Here is a 15,835-nt window from a genome sequence, read left to right as displayed (position 1 = left end):
CTTCGGCGTCATTACCTCGTGTGCACTGTGGGTTTTCTGCCGACAATCCCGACTTTAAAATAACAACTCACAATGGAATTGGCCTCACGTCCCAATGCAAGACCCTCCTCAGAAAGAGTCTTGAGATTCAGTGAAACTTTCGCCGATGAATAAATAGCCACATTTCTCCCTTACCCCCCCCCCCCCACCACTTCACCGCCTCCCACCGTTAATCCACAAAGGGTGCCTGACTTGTGAAACATACCAAGTTGCAGGCACGCACAAAGAGCTCCCTCCCTTTGTTCGGGCAAGTGTTTGTTGGCGAGCGCCTATTATGACGCCGGGTGTGATGGTCTGTGCTGGGTTGTCCACAGTGCTACAGGTTGAGAATCACGCAAGCATCACCATGCGTCTCAAAATGTGGTCCGAGTTGACCGAAGAGAAGCCCCGGGGCCGTGCTGACATGTGATTTTAGCCGCCGGCGTTGTGCAGTGTGGCGTCGTGTGATTATAAACACGTCCCCGCTTCACACACGCTCTCACGCATTCACACGCAAAACAATTTATCATCCGCATAGCCGTAACAGACTGTTGGGGCTAGTGATGTTAGCGAGCACCTATGAAGGCCGGCAAGGCACACGAGGGGGTGGGTGGCTGGCACCACGCCGGGCATCTTATGTCTCCCCAATTGCAATGTTTACACATCGCATCATCTGAGACTGAGTCGACCTAGGGGAGGCCCAGAACCGGCTCGGCTACTCGTCACTGATTGTTGGCCGTGAGTGAGATTCGAACTCGGGTCGCCCGGATTCGTAGCGCGCTAACCGCCTACACGACCGCTCCCCACTCAAGCATTGACGCGCCACGCATACATACACAGGGCGCACAGCACAGACAGCAAGCAAATGCATTCGAATCACACAGCTGGTTCTACGTGTCCATTAAGTAGGGGGTTTGGATGGCGAATGGAGGTGGAATTGGACAGCGGTGGCGAAACTGGTGGACGATGCGTGGTGGAGCAGGAATGGATGAGCCAGGTGGGGAGGAATTAATAAAAAACAAACGCAGCAAAACCGCCCCGGCTACAGCCACTCCAACCACAACCACATCCCTCGCATGCACATCGCCATCCTGCACCACCACCACCACCAACCCCCATTGAACCCACCCCCTGTCCCCACCCCCACACCCCCACACGCGCTTCGCACGGAGTCACGAGCAGGACTTCCCATCCGCAGCCTCATTCGGAGCTCGTCATCCATCCGAGGAGGAGCGAGAGAGACGCTTTCGCGTCGGCACCGAAATCCGCAAACAAATATCTTTGCGCTCACGTCTCGGCGGCGCACAGAGACGCACGCACGCGTGCGCACGCGTATATGGACGTATACGTCGGAGCCGTAGGCACATAGGAACGTGAGCACAGGGACGGACGGACGGCGGCGTGTGCGGCGAGACGAGAAGATCACCGGGAGCGCAATGAGCTCAAGATGTCCCGTCGAGAAGCCAGCGCTGACCAGGGCAACTATGAGCGCGGATCATCGATGCCGGTTCGTGTGGTGACTACGCAAGACTGTGCCTTTTATATATGTGTGTTTGCGTGTGTGTGGTGTGGTGAGGGTCAGGGTCCGTGTGGTGAGGGTCAGGGTCTATACGGGGGGGGGGGTTTGCTGCCCTTCGCTAGGCTGCTGCTGCCCTCGTGCCGTGCGTGTTGTGTTGGACTGCACTGCTATGGTCGTGATTTGCCTCGTGCCGGTACGGCGGCGTTGCTTGTTGTGGCACCAGCTCGTGCAGGAACGGGGCTTTGTTTGTTGCGCGTGTGCCTCTGTGCGTGTGCCTCTGTGTGTGCGTGTGCCTCTGTGTGTGTGTGTGCCTCTGTGTGTGTGTGTGCCTCTGTGTGTGTGTGTCTCTGTGTGTGTGTGTGCGTGTGCCTCTGTGTGTGTGTGTGCCTCTGTGTGTGTGTGTGCGTGTGCCTCTGTGTGTGTGTGTCTGTGTGTGTGTGTGTGCGTGTGCCTCTGTGTGTGTGTGTGCGTATGCCTCTGTGTGTGTGTGCCTCTGTGTGTGTGTGTGCCTCTGTGTGTGTGTGTGCGTGTGCCTCTGTGTGTGTGTGTGCGTGTGCCTCTGTGTGTGTGTCTCTGTGTGTGTGTGTGCGTGTGCCTCTGTGTGTGTGTGTGCCTTTGTGTGTGTGTGTGCGTATGCCTCTGTGTGTGTGTGCGTGTGCCTCTTTGTGTGTGCGTGTGCCTCTGTGTGTGTGTGTGTGCGTGTGCCTCTGTGTGTGTGTGTGCCTCTGTGTGTGTGCGTGTGCCTCTGTGTGTGTGTGCGTGGGGAGCGGTAGTGTAGCGGTTAGCGCGCTGCGCTATGAACCTGGCGACCCGGGTTCGATTCCCGCTCACGGCTAACACCGGTGACGATTATCTGAACCGGTCCTGGGCCTCCCCTAGGTCGACTCAGCCTCAAATGAGTACCTGGTGCGGTGTGTAAACATCGCCACTAGGGAGACAAAGGCGGTCGGGCGTGGTGCTGGCCACCCACCCCCCTCGTGTACCGTTCCGGCCTTCATAGGTGCTCGCTAACAGCACTTGCCCCTACAGTCTGTTCAGGCTATACGGGGGATCTTTGTCTTTGTCTTTGTGTGCGTGTGCCTCTGTGTGTGTGTGTGTGCGTGTGCCTCTGTGTGTGTGTGTGCGTGTGCCTCTGTGTGTGCCTCTGTGTGTGTGTGTGTGCGTGTGCCTCTGTGTGTGTGTGTGCCTCTGTGTGTGCGCGTGCCTCTGTGTGTGTGTGCGTGTGCCTCTGTGTGTGTGTGTGCGTGTGCCTCTGTGTGTGTGTGCGTGTGCCTCTGTGTGTGTGTGCGTGTGCCTCTGTGTGTGTGTGCGTGTGCCTCTGTGTGTGTGTGTGCGTGTGCCTCTGTGTGTGTGTGCGTGTGCCTCTGTCAACCCGTGGCACCTGGGTCTGCCCCGTGACCTCCTGCCAGCGGGCGTTCGACACTTCACGTGGCCTCAAGGTGCACATGGCCTGGCACAAGCGTCGTGGTGACGTCACCGCCACTTAGTGGCGAATGGCGGTTGTTGTTGTTGTTGTGTGCCTCTGTGTGTGTGCCTCTGTGTGCGTATGCCTCTGCGTGCGTGTGCCTCTGCGTGTGTGTGCCTCTGTGTGTGTGTGTGCCTCTGCGTGTGTGTGCCTCTGTGTGTGTGTGTGCCTCTGTGTGCGTGTGCCTCTGTGTGTGTGTGCCTCTGTGTGTGTGTGTGTGCCTCTGTGTGCGTGTGCCTCTGTGTGTGTGTGTGTGCCTGTGTGTGTGTGTGTGCCTCTGTGTGCGTGTGCCTCTGTGTGTGTGTGTGTGCCTCTGTGTGTGTGCGTGCCTCTGCGTGTGTGCGTGCCTCTGTGTGTGTGTGTGTGCCTCTGTGTGTGTGTGCCTCTGTCTGTGTGTGTGTGCCTCTGTGTGTGTGCGTGCCTCTGCGTGTGTGTGTGCCTCTGTGTGCGTGTGCCTCTGTGTGTGTGTGCTTCTGTCAGTGTTAGTGTGGGGGGTAGGCGGCTAGCGCGCTGCGCTACGAACCCGGCCACCCGAGTTCTATTCCCGCTCACGGCCACCGACACCCGGTGACGATTCTCTGAACTGGTTATGGGCCTCCCCTAGGTCGACTCAGCCTCCAGTGAGTACCTGGTGCGGATGTGTAAACATCGCCACTGGGGAGACAAAGGCGGCCGGGCGTGGTTCTGGCCGGCCACCCCCTCGTGTGCCGTGCCGGCCTTCATAGGTGCTCGCTAACAGCACTTGCCCCTACAATCTGTTAAGGCTATACGGGGGATCTTTGTTTGTGTGTGTGTGTTTGTGAAGCGGGAGCGTGGTGGCGAGCGATGCTTGCTCACGACCAATGAACACACACAGCGATGTTTATCTAAACCGGCGTTGGGCCTCCCTTCGGTTGACTCTACCTCAAATGAGTACCTGGTGCAGAATGTAAACATCGCCACTGGGGAGACAAAGGCGGCCGGGGCTGGCCGTGGTGCTGGCCACCCACCCCCTAATGTTCGTAGGTGCTCGCGAACAGCACTTGCCCTAAAACGTCTATTGAGGCTACACGGGTGACATTTGTCTTGTGTGTGTTTGCGTCAACTAATCAAAATGGTTTCACGCTTCAACACACCGGTGTGGGGGCTAAAGCAGTGAACTATTTGTCTATTGTCAACGTGACACTTTTTTTACTGATTGGCCGTGTCGGGTGGTGGAGGGTTACGACACATTTATAAATAACGCGATCTAAACCCAAAAACGTTGATTATGAATAATCAAAATGAACCGGGGAGACAAAGGCGGCCGAGCGCGGTTCTGGCCACAGCACCCCGTGACATCCTGGCGAGGTGCTCACCAATGGCACTGACCATCGTGTCCCCTGTCAAAGGCTATATCTACTGAGAAGCGATCACGAAAGTCATTTATAGCCCTTTGTAAATCCACTGCTAGATGAAGCCCTCCCAACGCCGTGGGTCATTGGGGTGAAGCGTGGGGCCAAAATGCCGAGTCAGCCATCACTCGCCACTGATGTTAGCCGTGGCCTGGAATTGAACAGAGGTGTCCGGATTCAAAGTGCAACGCGATGACCACTTCGCCACCGCTCACTATGAAGTACTGTAGATACGTTGATTCTCGTTCATAAATTCATGAGCCCCTTACGCTTGCGCATTTACAGTCGCCCGAGCTGATGTATGCTCATTATTACATGTGTAGCCCGCACGCACACACGCACATACACACCGCGAAACCATTTACAACGCGGCGACTCGATGGAGCCTTCGTACAGCAGTGGACAGATCATGCACGGTGGCGGCTGATGGTCATGGTGATGGTAATCAATCACAATATCGACGAATTACCAAAGCACTATATCGGTCCTGCCGTTGCTATTTCACGACAGAAATGCGGAGGGCTCATGCGGTGCCGATCTCGTGCCCTTAATTCTGGGCTTCATTTCTCCCTCGATATTTTACTGGCAGGCTGCTGTAGGCCGGCTTGTTGTATGAAAGACCGGAGTTAAGGCACTACCACTAGAGTATGCAAAGGTACGCTTATGTATAATACTACGATATTAGTGTACCCTATATTCCTGTAAACATATTAACAGGTACAGTGTAATACAAAATAGGAGGCGACATGGATGTGGGGTGCCACAATAATTCCGGACTGTTCCGGCTGAAAGTAAAAAGCGACTGCCGCTGTTCCGTGCCCAAATGCTGCCCGGGTGGATGCCGTTGATTGCAAATAAAACGCACGGCCAGTCGTGAAGAGTGCACCACAACCCACCACCACCACCATCACCACCCATGGTACACTGCCATTAGAATGCTGTGCAGTATGGGAACAAGCACGCATGTGCCCAAACAGAACACGATTATTGCTCTTCTTGGTTCTTTCGGTAAAGTCACGTAGAATGGAAATAATAAAATAATAAAAAATAAAACATAATAAAATAATTCTCAGGACGTTTCGGCCACAACGCAAGCAGCCGTCCTCAGGTGAAGAACAGGTCTGTCGAGAAGACAGCGTCTGCTTGCGTTGTGGCCGAAACGTCGTGAGAATTATGCTATTATTTTATTTTATTATTTCCATTCTACGTGACTTTACCGAAATAACCAAGAAGATGAATCCCTGCAGTCACGAAAGCTTTAAAACGATTATTGCTGTTTTTTTGTTATATTGTGTGTATATATATACGAGATATGGGTAAGGCAGCCAAAGGAGAGAAATGCGTGCAAGAGGACAGATACCGCGGAGATGGAGCGATGGAATCAGTTCGCGTGTAAGAGTGGGAAGGATTGTATCAGCACTGGACCGTGAGAGATGGTGACGGTGTGTGGGAGGCCTTCATCCAGCAGTGGATATAACATGGATGATGATGGCCTTCCTCTCCAAAGGCTACACTGTTGTGTGTGTGTATATATAATGAATATGCCAGGACATCGTGTGAGGTTCATTACATGATTTAGAAAGGACTGCATTATTATTTCATCTTCATACCAGTCGCCAGTGTGAATAACATTTGCACTATTATTTCAGGGGGAAGCTGCAAAGTCTTGGCAACAAAGCAAAGCGTGTTCACCGTCGGCGAAATCTCATTATACGGGTTGTCAACAAAAAAGAACGATACCGTCTATTACTCAGGAATCACAATCACGCAGCAGTTTGAGCTTGGTCACGAAAACACTGTAACAAACACGCGCTCGCTCGCTCTCTCTCTCTCTCAGCCGTGCGAGGATTTCATCTGCGGGTGTCACAGCCCCCCCGTCTAATCCTCCACATGTCCGCCGTGGTTGTTGGTGACGCACGCCGCGTCACCTCGGTCGCGATCGTTTCAAATGCTTCGGCCACGCTCAGGCTCGTGGGTTAAAGAACATCGATTGCGCGCGCAGAAGGGAACGTATTGGCGAGCGTTGCAATCACGCAGTTCAAGCTGCAGTCTCGTCAACAACATATAGAACAATATTCATTTGCGGACGACCCGTGTCGATGAAGGCCACAAACACCTCTCCGTCCTCTACCCATGCCGTGTCAAGCAATGAGTTGCTTGTCTGTGTGTCTATGTTGTGTGTCTCTCTCTCTGTGTTTGTGTTGTCTCTTTATGCTTGTGTGTCTGTCTGTGTAGTGTAGTGGTTAGTGCGCTGCACTACGAACCTGGCGACCCGGGTTCGATTCCCGCTCACGGCAAACACCAGTGACGATTATCTGAACCGGTCCTGGGCCTCCCCTAGGTCGACTCGGCCTCAAATGAGCACCTGGTGCGGTGTGTAAACATCGCCGCGAGGGAGACAAAGGCGGTCGGGCGTGGTGCTGGCTAACCCACCCCCTTGTGTACCGTTCCGGCCTTCATAGGTGCATGCTAACAGCACTTGCCCCTACAGTCTGTTAAGGTTATACAGGGGATCTTTGTCTTTGTTTTTTGTGTTGTCTCTCTCTGCTTGTGTGTCTATGTTGTGTGTCACTCTCTCTCTCTCTGTGTTGACTCTCTCTGCTTGTGTGTCTGTCTGTGTGTCTCCGTGTCTGTGTTTTGTCTCTTTCTCAAATTTAGTTCTACCTTATGACGACTGCTTGTGTTGCAATCGAAACGTCGTATTCTATTATTTAGTTTATTTTCTTTCTCCGTGACTTTATCGAAAGAACCAAAGGGTAATTCCTGCAGTCACGAAAGCTTCAAATCAAGTTTGAATTCTTTGTTTTTTTCTGTGCCATAAATCACCCACGCTGCTGGATGAGGGATTTCGTGAAGGGGTTCTGCTGAAGCGGTCGAGATATCATTTGCCGCTGTACTCATAGCATTGAGCACGAGCCACTGTGCGCCTGCTCCACCTAAGCCGTCGGATCATAATTATTTCTCTTCTTGGTTCTTTCGGTAAAGTCACGTAGAAGGGAAGTAATAAAATAATAAAAAATAAAACATAATAAAATAAATTAATTATTTTATTATGTTTTATTTGTATTATTTTATTACTTCCCTTCTACGTGATTTTATTTTATTATGTTTTATTTTTATTATTTTATTACTTCCCTTCTACGTGATTTTACCGAAAGAACCAAGAAGATGAATCCATGCGGTCACGAACGCTTTAAATCGAAACATAATTATTTCATCACGGATGATGGTACCGTGGTGGACCAATCATCCGTTCACTCTATAGCACTGCGTTATAACGAAGGAGAGCGCATTACAGGGAGATCGGCATCATTTGTATGCCGCACATTTAAGTCCGTGTCTCCCCGATCCAGATTTTCACGGCAGAGATTTTACGCACTGATTACAAACTTTTTTTATGGGCACATTGCGACGTTGCTTTTTTTCATAATTAAGTTCAGTTTTCAAAAATAATTCCATCCTGCCATTGTCCGCCTCTTGTATTTGATCGCACTCAATCCGGTCTGTCTCCATTAGCTGCCCCAGGTTACTCGGTATACAAACGTGCGCGTGTTGTCAAGGTGAGACATTACCCCAACCCTAACCCAACAAGACGTTTCCAGTTGTTTAATGCGCAAACGACGAAGCGTGCGAACAGAGAGGCACGGAGACCTTCCAATAGATATCGCGCCTCGACGGGCTCTATCACGAGCGTACACTGAGAGGCAGAAAGGTGATTTTGCTGAATGTAGAGCGTACGCAAGTTAGAGGAACAGAAGTCACTTGAATAGGGAGTCACTTGTCGAGTTACATAGGGATCTATGTCAGAAGCTTTATGAATCCTGGAGAAATCCTGGAGAAATCCGATGAGCTATGAAGCTCTCTTTCAAAGATGCCCAGTAGATGCCCAGTGGAGAGAGAGATCCACAGTTATATGATTTCTTTAGACCTGCTTTTCGTGTTGTATTTGGTGCCCCCACCCCCCACACACACCTCCGAGTAGCACGGTTGGCTACGCACGGCGCGAAAGGAGTTCAGCGCGCACACTGCGAGGAATCATATTGAGCGTTAAGTTAAAGTAAGTGGACTTGGACAGGACAAGCTGCCACGAGGAAGATGGATATCCACCGCGGAGATGGAGCGATGGGATCAGCCCGTGTGCAGGCGTTTATTGGACTGTTGCATCACGAGACGGCGAGAGACCGAGACGGTTTGGGGAGGACTTCATCCAGCGGTGGACAGATCCTGGCCGACGGTTATGATGAATCTATACCGTTGAAACCATTCACAGTGGTTTATGACACAAGCGTATTCAATAATTTTGTTAGGCATGAGTGTCGAATCATTCTGACACACTTGCCTGAGCGCAGAGTACACGAGTCTGTCTTTGATGCGATTTATATTTAGTTTATTCAACGAAGGTAGAACTCTATTAAAATGTCCTTCATTCGGGTCTTACGTGATTATTCCGCTGACATACTTTTGTAGAATTTTGATCATTTAAAAATAGACAATACATTTATCTTCGTGGGCTATAATCGATGGCAGCTCGTATCCACGGTCATGTCCGTGGTGATTTCTAACATCAGGCCCGCGCCAATTCAGTCTTACCTTTCGACAGCCGTCGCTGATACATGATTCAATCTCCCAAAAGACGAAGGATCTTCCTGCGATTTCAATCGATCCGATACCCGAACGAGGCGACGAGTCTCCCATTCGGCACTGCAACTGGACTCAGCAGTCGACCACCGTCACTGTGCACAGTTTACACATACGGCGCTTTGTCTGGTACACAAATTAAAGGTCAATATATACACACACACACGCGTATTAGCCAAGAATAATAATTTCACCCTCTGCTCGTTTGTGTTGGGGGGTAGTAGTGCAGCGGTTAGCGCTAAGCTGCGCTACGAACCTGGGTACCTGAGTTCGATTCTCGCTCAAGGCCAACACCAGTGACGATTATCTGAACCGGTCCTGGCCATCCCCTAGGTCGGCTCAGGCTAAAATGCATAACTGGTGCGATGTGTAAACATCGCCACGAGGGAGAGAAATGCGGTGATGGCCACCCACCCCCTTGTGTGCCGTGCTGGCCTTTATAGGCGCTCCATAAAAGCACTTGCCCCAAATGTCTGTAAAGGCTAGAAGGGGGATCTTTGTCTTTGCATATATTGTCGGGGCCAGGCGATTGCTAATACATCAGCAATAGTACATTGCGTTGCTATGAACCCATGCGATCGGAGTTCCATTTCAGGCCACAGCTAACGGTGGCAATTATCTGAACCGACAGTGGACCTCATCGAGGTCGAACTCAGCTTTACATTTGTACCCGGTGCGATCGATAAACGTCTATTGGGGAGACAAAGGCGGTCAGGTATTGCTGCTGGTCACACGAACCCCTTCGTGACCTTAATAGGCGTTGACTAACAACACTTGTCTCAGTCTGTAATAAAAGGTTATACAGGGAGCCTCCAGTATTTAGTCTGGGAGTATTTGTTCCATTATCCTGATCAGTAGAAATGCCGAATTGTGCAGACGCGATTTCTGACAATGCACAATCACTTTACTGTGTTCTTAGGTTTTTTCGGTAAAGTCACGTGGGTAAAACATTAAAATTAATAAAAGTAAAATAAACGTCGTGATTTTTATTTTTATTTTATTTTACTTTTATTAATTTGAATGTTTTACCTACATGACTTTACCGAAAAAACCTAAGAATAAAGAATCCTTGCAGTCACGAAAGCTTCAAATCTACACTTTACTGTGTTTACCAACGTTGAATCGATTAATTAAAAAGCCAGCCATACTAATGCTGCAATCACCAGCAGCATGTTCTAAATGTAAGATTCAACCCGTCTCTGCTGATACTCAAATTGTAAGACCATACCGACGTGGCCGATATAAAATTCAACAACAACAACAAAAAACCCTCAGCCCTTTATCAATTCACGACTGGATGAAGGCCTCCCCCATGCCTATGTCGATTGTGAGGGGTGCTTGAAATTACTTCAGCACGCTGGTCGGTGCGAGTCGGGTGAAAGACCGGTTTCGGTATAGTTCGCCACTGATGTTAGCCGTGAGCAGGTGTCCCAAGTCCGGTCTGCGGTACACGGCCCACTGCGTCACCGCTCCCCACCACATCTACCCTCTCGCACGCAAATCGACAACAGCACAACACCTACACACTCATTTCTCATGGAATATTTTCCGCACAACAAAATCGCCCCCTCCTCCTCTCCCAACTATCTGGGTGAGTGGCTGGGTTGGTGGAGGAGTTACTTTCTGGAGCTCGGCCCTGGACAGCTCCGGTTACAATGAAGCCCTGCACACACTCCACTCCAGCTGGAAGCACGGCAAGGCGACATGCACCCACCACCATATGTCGGCAGCGCGAACATTTGGCCAAAGAGTAATCCCCGAACATTGGAATGTGACAAATGTTGTGATTCGAATGCTATTTGTATGGCAAGCCGTTTGTTGCTGTATTCGATTAATTATACTTATACGGGTTTTTTTTTGTATTGTCGGTAGAATATTTAACACACGCATTTAACGCGTCATCAATTATAACCGACGACGAATCAAGCAAGGCGGTTAACTCGTCGCCCATGACCGAGGACGTTCCCGAAATAAGCCTCTTCAACATACCCTCGGACATTCAACACGCGGTATAAAGAATCGAACCCGGCGACGCGTATCACGCCACTAGATTTGAGCAACCTCCACGAAACGCGTCGACCCTCACCCCCCCACACCACCAGCAGCATCAGCAGCCACGCGGTGCCTCTCTCCGCGCTCCACCAGACGCGCGAGTCGTTCCCCGTGACGCGCAGGGGTTTGAGTCTCGTTCCACGGCGTCGTTCTCGCGCTGGTGGTGGGTTGGGAGTCGTTCTCGGGTCAAATGTTCGGTCCGGAGATTTTTTTTTTGGTTTGTTTGTCCAGACGATGGCGACATTGCTTCGAGTTCCTTGCGAACGACCAACAGCGGCGTGCTGCGGTGTTGGGACGGTCTTGCCAAGAAATACTAAAACGATTACCCCCACACCACTTCACACGGTGGTAAATTGTGAGCCTGCTATTACCGTGTTCTCCAGATTCGTGTGTGTGTGTGACCAGATTTGTGTAACTTTATTGCAGGGGGGGGGGGGGGGGGTTCGTGTTTGGTGCGTCTTCCTTTCCGGAGCGTATTATCACCCGCACAGGAACGGTAATCGAGGTAGCTATGCAAATATGGCTCGACAGATGAGCTGCGTGGACACCAATTACCTGGTTATGAAAGGTAGGCTGCTGTTACGATCATTACGATTGCTATCGCGGAAAGTCTAGCCCCACGCTCTCATTCAAATGAGCATTATTCTAATCCAGAGAGCATCCTTCAATTTAAGACTCAATTTTTGATTCACGAATTTTTAAAACCTTTTTATTACCGTGTAGCGATTTTTCAGTAAAAAAAAACGCACAAAACATTTGTATAGCTTTTTGATCCCATAAAGTGGTATCATTTAGCTTTAAAAATCAATACCCGCTAGAAGGGTCCAACAATCTGCACCCTACCGCTGAGCATCGCATGGACACGTGTACTGGAGTCCTCGTGCGTGTGAGCTCATCTCCAGGGGGTCAAACACAAGGCCTCACACAGCCTGCATGTGTTGCCAGGTGATGACTCTGGGACACAGAGGAGCTCAGCTTGACTTATTTGTCTTGGCCTAGTCGGTAACAACCCATTGAACATATGCAACGTTGTTGTCCTTCCCCCGCCACTCCGATTAGCACGGGTGGTTATGTACGGCGCAAAAGAAGTTCAACATTAAACGGGTTGGAACAAGTTTGCCCAACGTTGCATGTTAACTTTGGAGGGATGTCACTGTGGGACCCCACTTTATTATGAAAAACTGGGCCTAGAAACCTGAACCATTTTGTCCCCGAGGTTTTAAATCTGAGTTTTGGTAAGGGCCACATTCCGAGCAACGATGGCCCTTTCATTGTGTACACAAGCGGCCACACACGAAACGTGACACGTGCTGTGTTCAAGAAGGGAAAGGTATGTCCTAATACCGAAAGAATAACGAGACATCCGTGACCAATCGATGACTTGGTGGGCAGCAGAGAGCAGTACTGCTCGAGTTCCCACATCTACAGGCTCCGGCCTTCACCGACCGCCACTAAGTAGCGCAACGTACGATCAAGTAATCCCCCACCCTAACCAAACACGCCATGGGAAGGCCCTCGTGCAGCAGCGGGGTGGACCAAAAAAAACCAACGGCTATCCATGTGACACGTGATCAAAGATTGCGCATTGACTCTCCCGCTGTTTTTTTTCTATTCCTATTCCGGCTGCTGTAGATAACTGTCGCGAGCCACACCCAGCACCATGGAGTCGCAGGTGCCTCCACTGCTCGACTTGTCGGGCCCCTCCTCGTCCCCGTGCGGCGCCGCCTCCACCGCCGCCTCCGCCGCCGCCGCCGATCCGCCCGCCGAGCTCCGCCCGGCCGAGGCGGTGGTGCTGTGCCTGCTCCTGTCGGCCTCGTGGCTCACGTCCGTCGCGGGCAACGCCCTCGTGTGCCTGGTCATCCACCGCAGTCGCCGCACCCAGTCCACCACCAACTACTTCGTGGTGTCGGTGGCGTGCTCCGACCTGCTGCTGGCCGGCACGGCCGCGCCCCTCGCGGCGCTGCAGGTGGCGATGTCGGGACGCTGGGTGGCGGGCGACGGCGTGTGCCGGGTGGCGAGGCTCGCGCTGTACCTGGCGCCGGCCGCCCAGATCTACGTGCTGCTGTCCATCTGCCTCGACCGCTTCTACACCATCGTCTACCCGCTCAGCTTCAAGGTGTCCCGTGAGAAGGCCAAGCGCATGATCGGCGCCTCCTGGACCCTCACGGCCGTCCTGGCGTTGCCGGCGTTGTACTTCTACCGCGCGCGGGAGGGCTGGCCGGTGAGCTGCGCGTCGTACCTGCCGTACACTTGGGAGGGACTGCTTTACGGCTGCCTGCTGCTGCTGCTCGCGTTCGTGCTGCCCTGCGTCTTCATGGTCCTCTTCTACCTGAAAATCGTCAAGTACATCTGGAGGATCGGCTCCAACGGGCGCACGGTGCAGCGCACCATGAACAGCGTGCCGCGCACGAAGGTCAAAACCATCAAGATGTTTCTCATCCTCAACGCGGTCTTTCTCACTTCGTGGCTGCCCTTCTTCGCGCTCCAGGTCTGGCACCCGGGCGAGGACGAGCGAGCGGGCTCCGCCTCCACGTTCCTCGTCGTCTCGGCCCTGGCGCTCAGCTGCTCGGCCGCCAAGCCGACGCTCTACTGGGTGTACAACTCGAACTTCCGCCGCGGAGTCAAGGAGACGTTCTGCATGGCGCCCATGAAGTGCTACCGCAGCAACGCCTACACCATCACGACGAGCTCGCGCATCGCCAAGAAGAACCACGTGGGCATCGTGGACCTGCCCGCGCCCAACAAGACCGTCACCAAGGACACGGTCTACGAGACGTTCGACAGGGACGCCAAGGAGAAGAAACTCGCCTGGCCCATAAACACAAACTCGCCCAACACGTTCGTATGACAGCGATGACGGCGACGACGACGGTGATGGCGGCGAACTCTGGACACGCCTTCGCTTTGCGCGATTCATCTTGCAAGAGGTCACGATGGTACTTCTCCCGATGTGACCTGATGATCATTTTGGGTGCAGATAACGCGCGCAGTCAACATTTGGTGGTGATACATGGTGGAGCCGACAAGTGGGAGAGGACCACGACTTGTAGATCAGATGCCGGGCTATGCACGGAGACCTCCCTTGGTGTCCAGTTTCGTACCAATGTACAGATTTGGCGACGTCACCCACCACAGCACAGCCCATGATACAAGGGTGACTAATACCCACTGGACCGAGGGCATTATCATGGCCTCTCTGGCATCACAAGAGGCAGGCTACTGGAAAACTTGCTCCTAATTATTATGAATGCTATGGACACAGTCGAAGAATGTAAAATACTGTACATACGCATGGCAATGAAATACAGGGTGAAATGATGCAGGACTTTTTACGTATGTAAATGTCACTTGGGATCACTTTTGTTTCCTCTTTCCCTGAGGCAAGGGGTCTGCCGATTGCACTCGCCTGCTTTGTTCGTATGAGTTCGTCATCACAACGGGGAGAGAGGGTGGGAGGGGGTGCTGCAGTGGCACATGAAACCAAGCCGTTCCAACGCAAACCAAAGCAGTCAACGGAATGGACGAACGTATCGATTGTTACCAAGTCGAGCTGAAAAATGGCACGCAGGCTAGATGTATTGCGTGCGTAACGGTTGCGCAAAAAAAGCGAAAGCGATATTTTTTTGTTTAAATAAAGCAGAAGCCATTTCAAGGTGTTGACGTGTCTCGTTCGCGTTACTTAACGAGTTGCGATTCATGTTTTTCGAGGCCTCGAACAAGAGTTCACAAGTATTTGCTGGCACACATAAGCACCACGTGCCATGGTTAAATATATATATAAATACATACGTACAGCCTCTTATCGATCCACTCGTGGATGAAAGCCACCTGACGCTGTCCGGCCATGGGGGTTGTTTGACGATACGTCACCGCGGTTGGCTGCGTATGGTGCAAAAGAAGTTCAACATGCTAGATGAAGGTTAGTGAACGCTGCGCAAGCTTGTCGCGGGGACTTGTTCAGATATCGCTCGCCACTGGTGTGAGCATGGCTGGCAATCGAACTCAAGTCTCACCGGATTAATAGTGAAATGCGCTAACTACTGCGCCACCACTCCACCCACACCATTAGTTAATGCAGTCTAATTGTCTCATTTATCTGCTGCTGCTGCTACAGCATGTTTCCATGAACAAACTGCTCCTAATCACAGTTTGCAAACAGATATGAATTTACATTGCAAACAAGGTCATCTAAAATCAATTGTTCCAAAAAAATTCTAAACACGAGACAGCCACTGGAGCAAAGTATAAATGCATTTGTTTTGGCAACTGCATTGCGCTCGTGTTCCCCGTTGGGCGTTCCTCGGCTTGAGTGCTTCTATTGACCTTGGTTTTTCTAGGCAGCCATCGGCATGGTCCACCCCAACTCGGCAATTGTCGAACCTCTTCCCCGCGTCCTTCGCCGCGTCCGTCGGTTGTGAGTGGAGCTCATTGACAGCTCGCTGCTTTAGCGGTGACCCCGTGCTGGGCAGAGGTCACACGTCCAAGGGAGAGATGCATGCGTGCGGTTGCATGGGACGCATTGTGGCACTCGTGTTTGTAATTTAGAAGTCATCGGGTGCAATTGTAGGCTTGCGATAAGTAATGCGACATAAGCATGAAAGAGAACATGCAAACGTCAGTCGTCCTCGCAGCGACGGCTTTTGGCTAACCATCGCACGCTTTCAGATGCACTTCTGTGGCCGTCTGGAACGCTCTTCCTTCCGATATTAGGAAACCACTGGAGCTACACACTTTTAAATATACATTGAAAACTCATTTCTTTAGAACTTA

The 15,835-nt window shown here is 51.6% G+C and overlaps 1 protein-coding gene across 1 annotated transcript; it reads left to right on the top strand.

Annotated features, from left to right (window-relative positions):
• Positions 1-1,201: 1,201 nt before the first annotated feature.
• On the top strand, positions 1,202-14,699 carry GPR19 (G protein-coupled receptor 19). Its single transcript, XM_061564470.1, has 2 exons — positions 1,202-1,525; positions 12,698-14,699. Exon 2 carries the CDS (start codon positions 12,726-12,728, stop codon positions 13,911-13,913), a length of 1,188 nt encoding a protein of 395 aa, XP_061420454.1. The 5' UTR covers positions 1,202-1,525; positions 12,698-12,725; the 3' UTR covers positions 13,914-14,699.
• The last annotated feature ends 1,136 nt before the right edge of the window (positions 14,700-15,835 follow it).

The sequence above is a fragment of the Lethenteron reissneri genome, chromosome 33 (genome assembly GCF_015708825.2).
Source record: "Lethenteron reissneri isolate LAM-NWPU_2019-01 chromosome 33, ASM1570882v1, whole genome shotgun sequence".
In the NCBI taxonomy this organism is placed as follows: Eukaryota; Metazoa; Chordata; class Hyperoartia; order Petromyzontiformes; family Petromyzontidae; genus Lethenteron; species Lethenteron reissneri.
The sequence above is the reverse complement of the archived record's forward strand: the minus strand, read 5'-3'. Positions and strand labels throughout refer to the sequence as shown.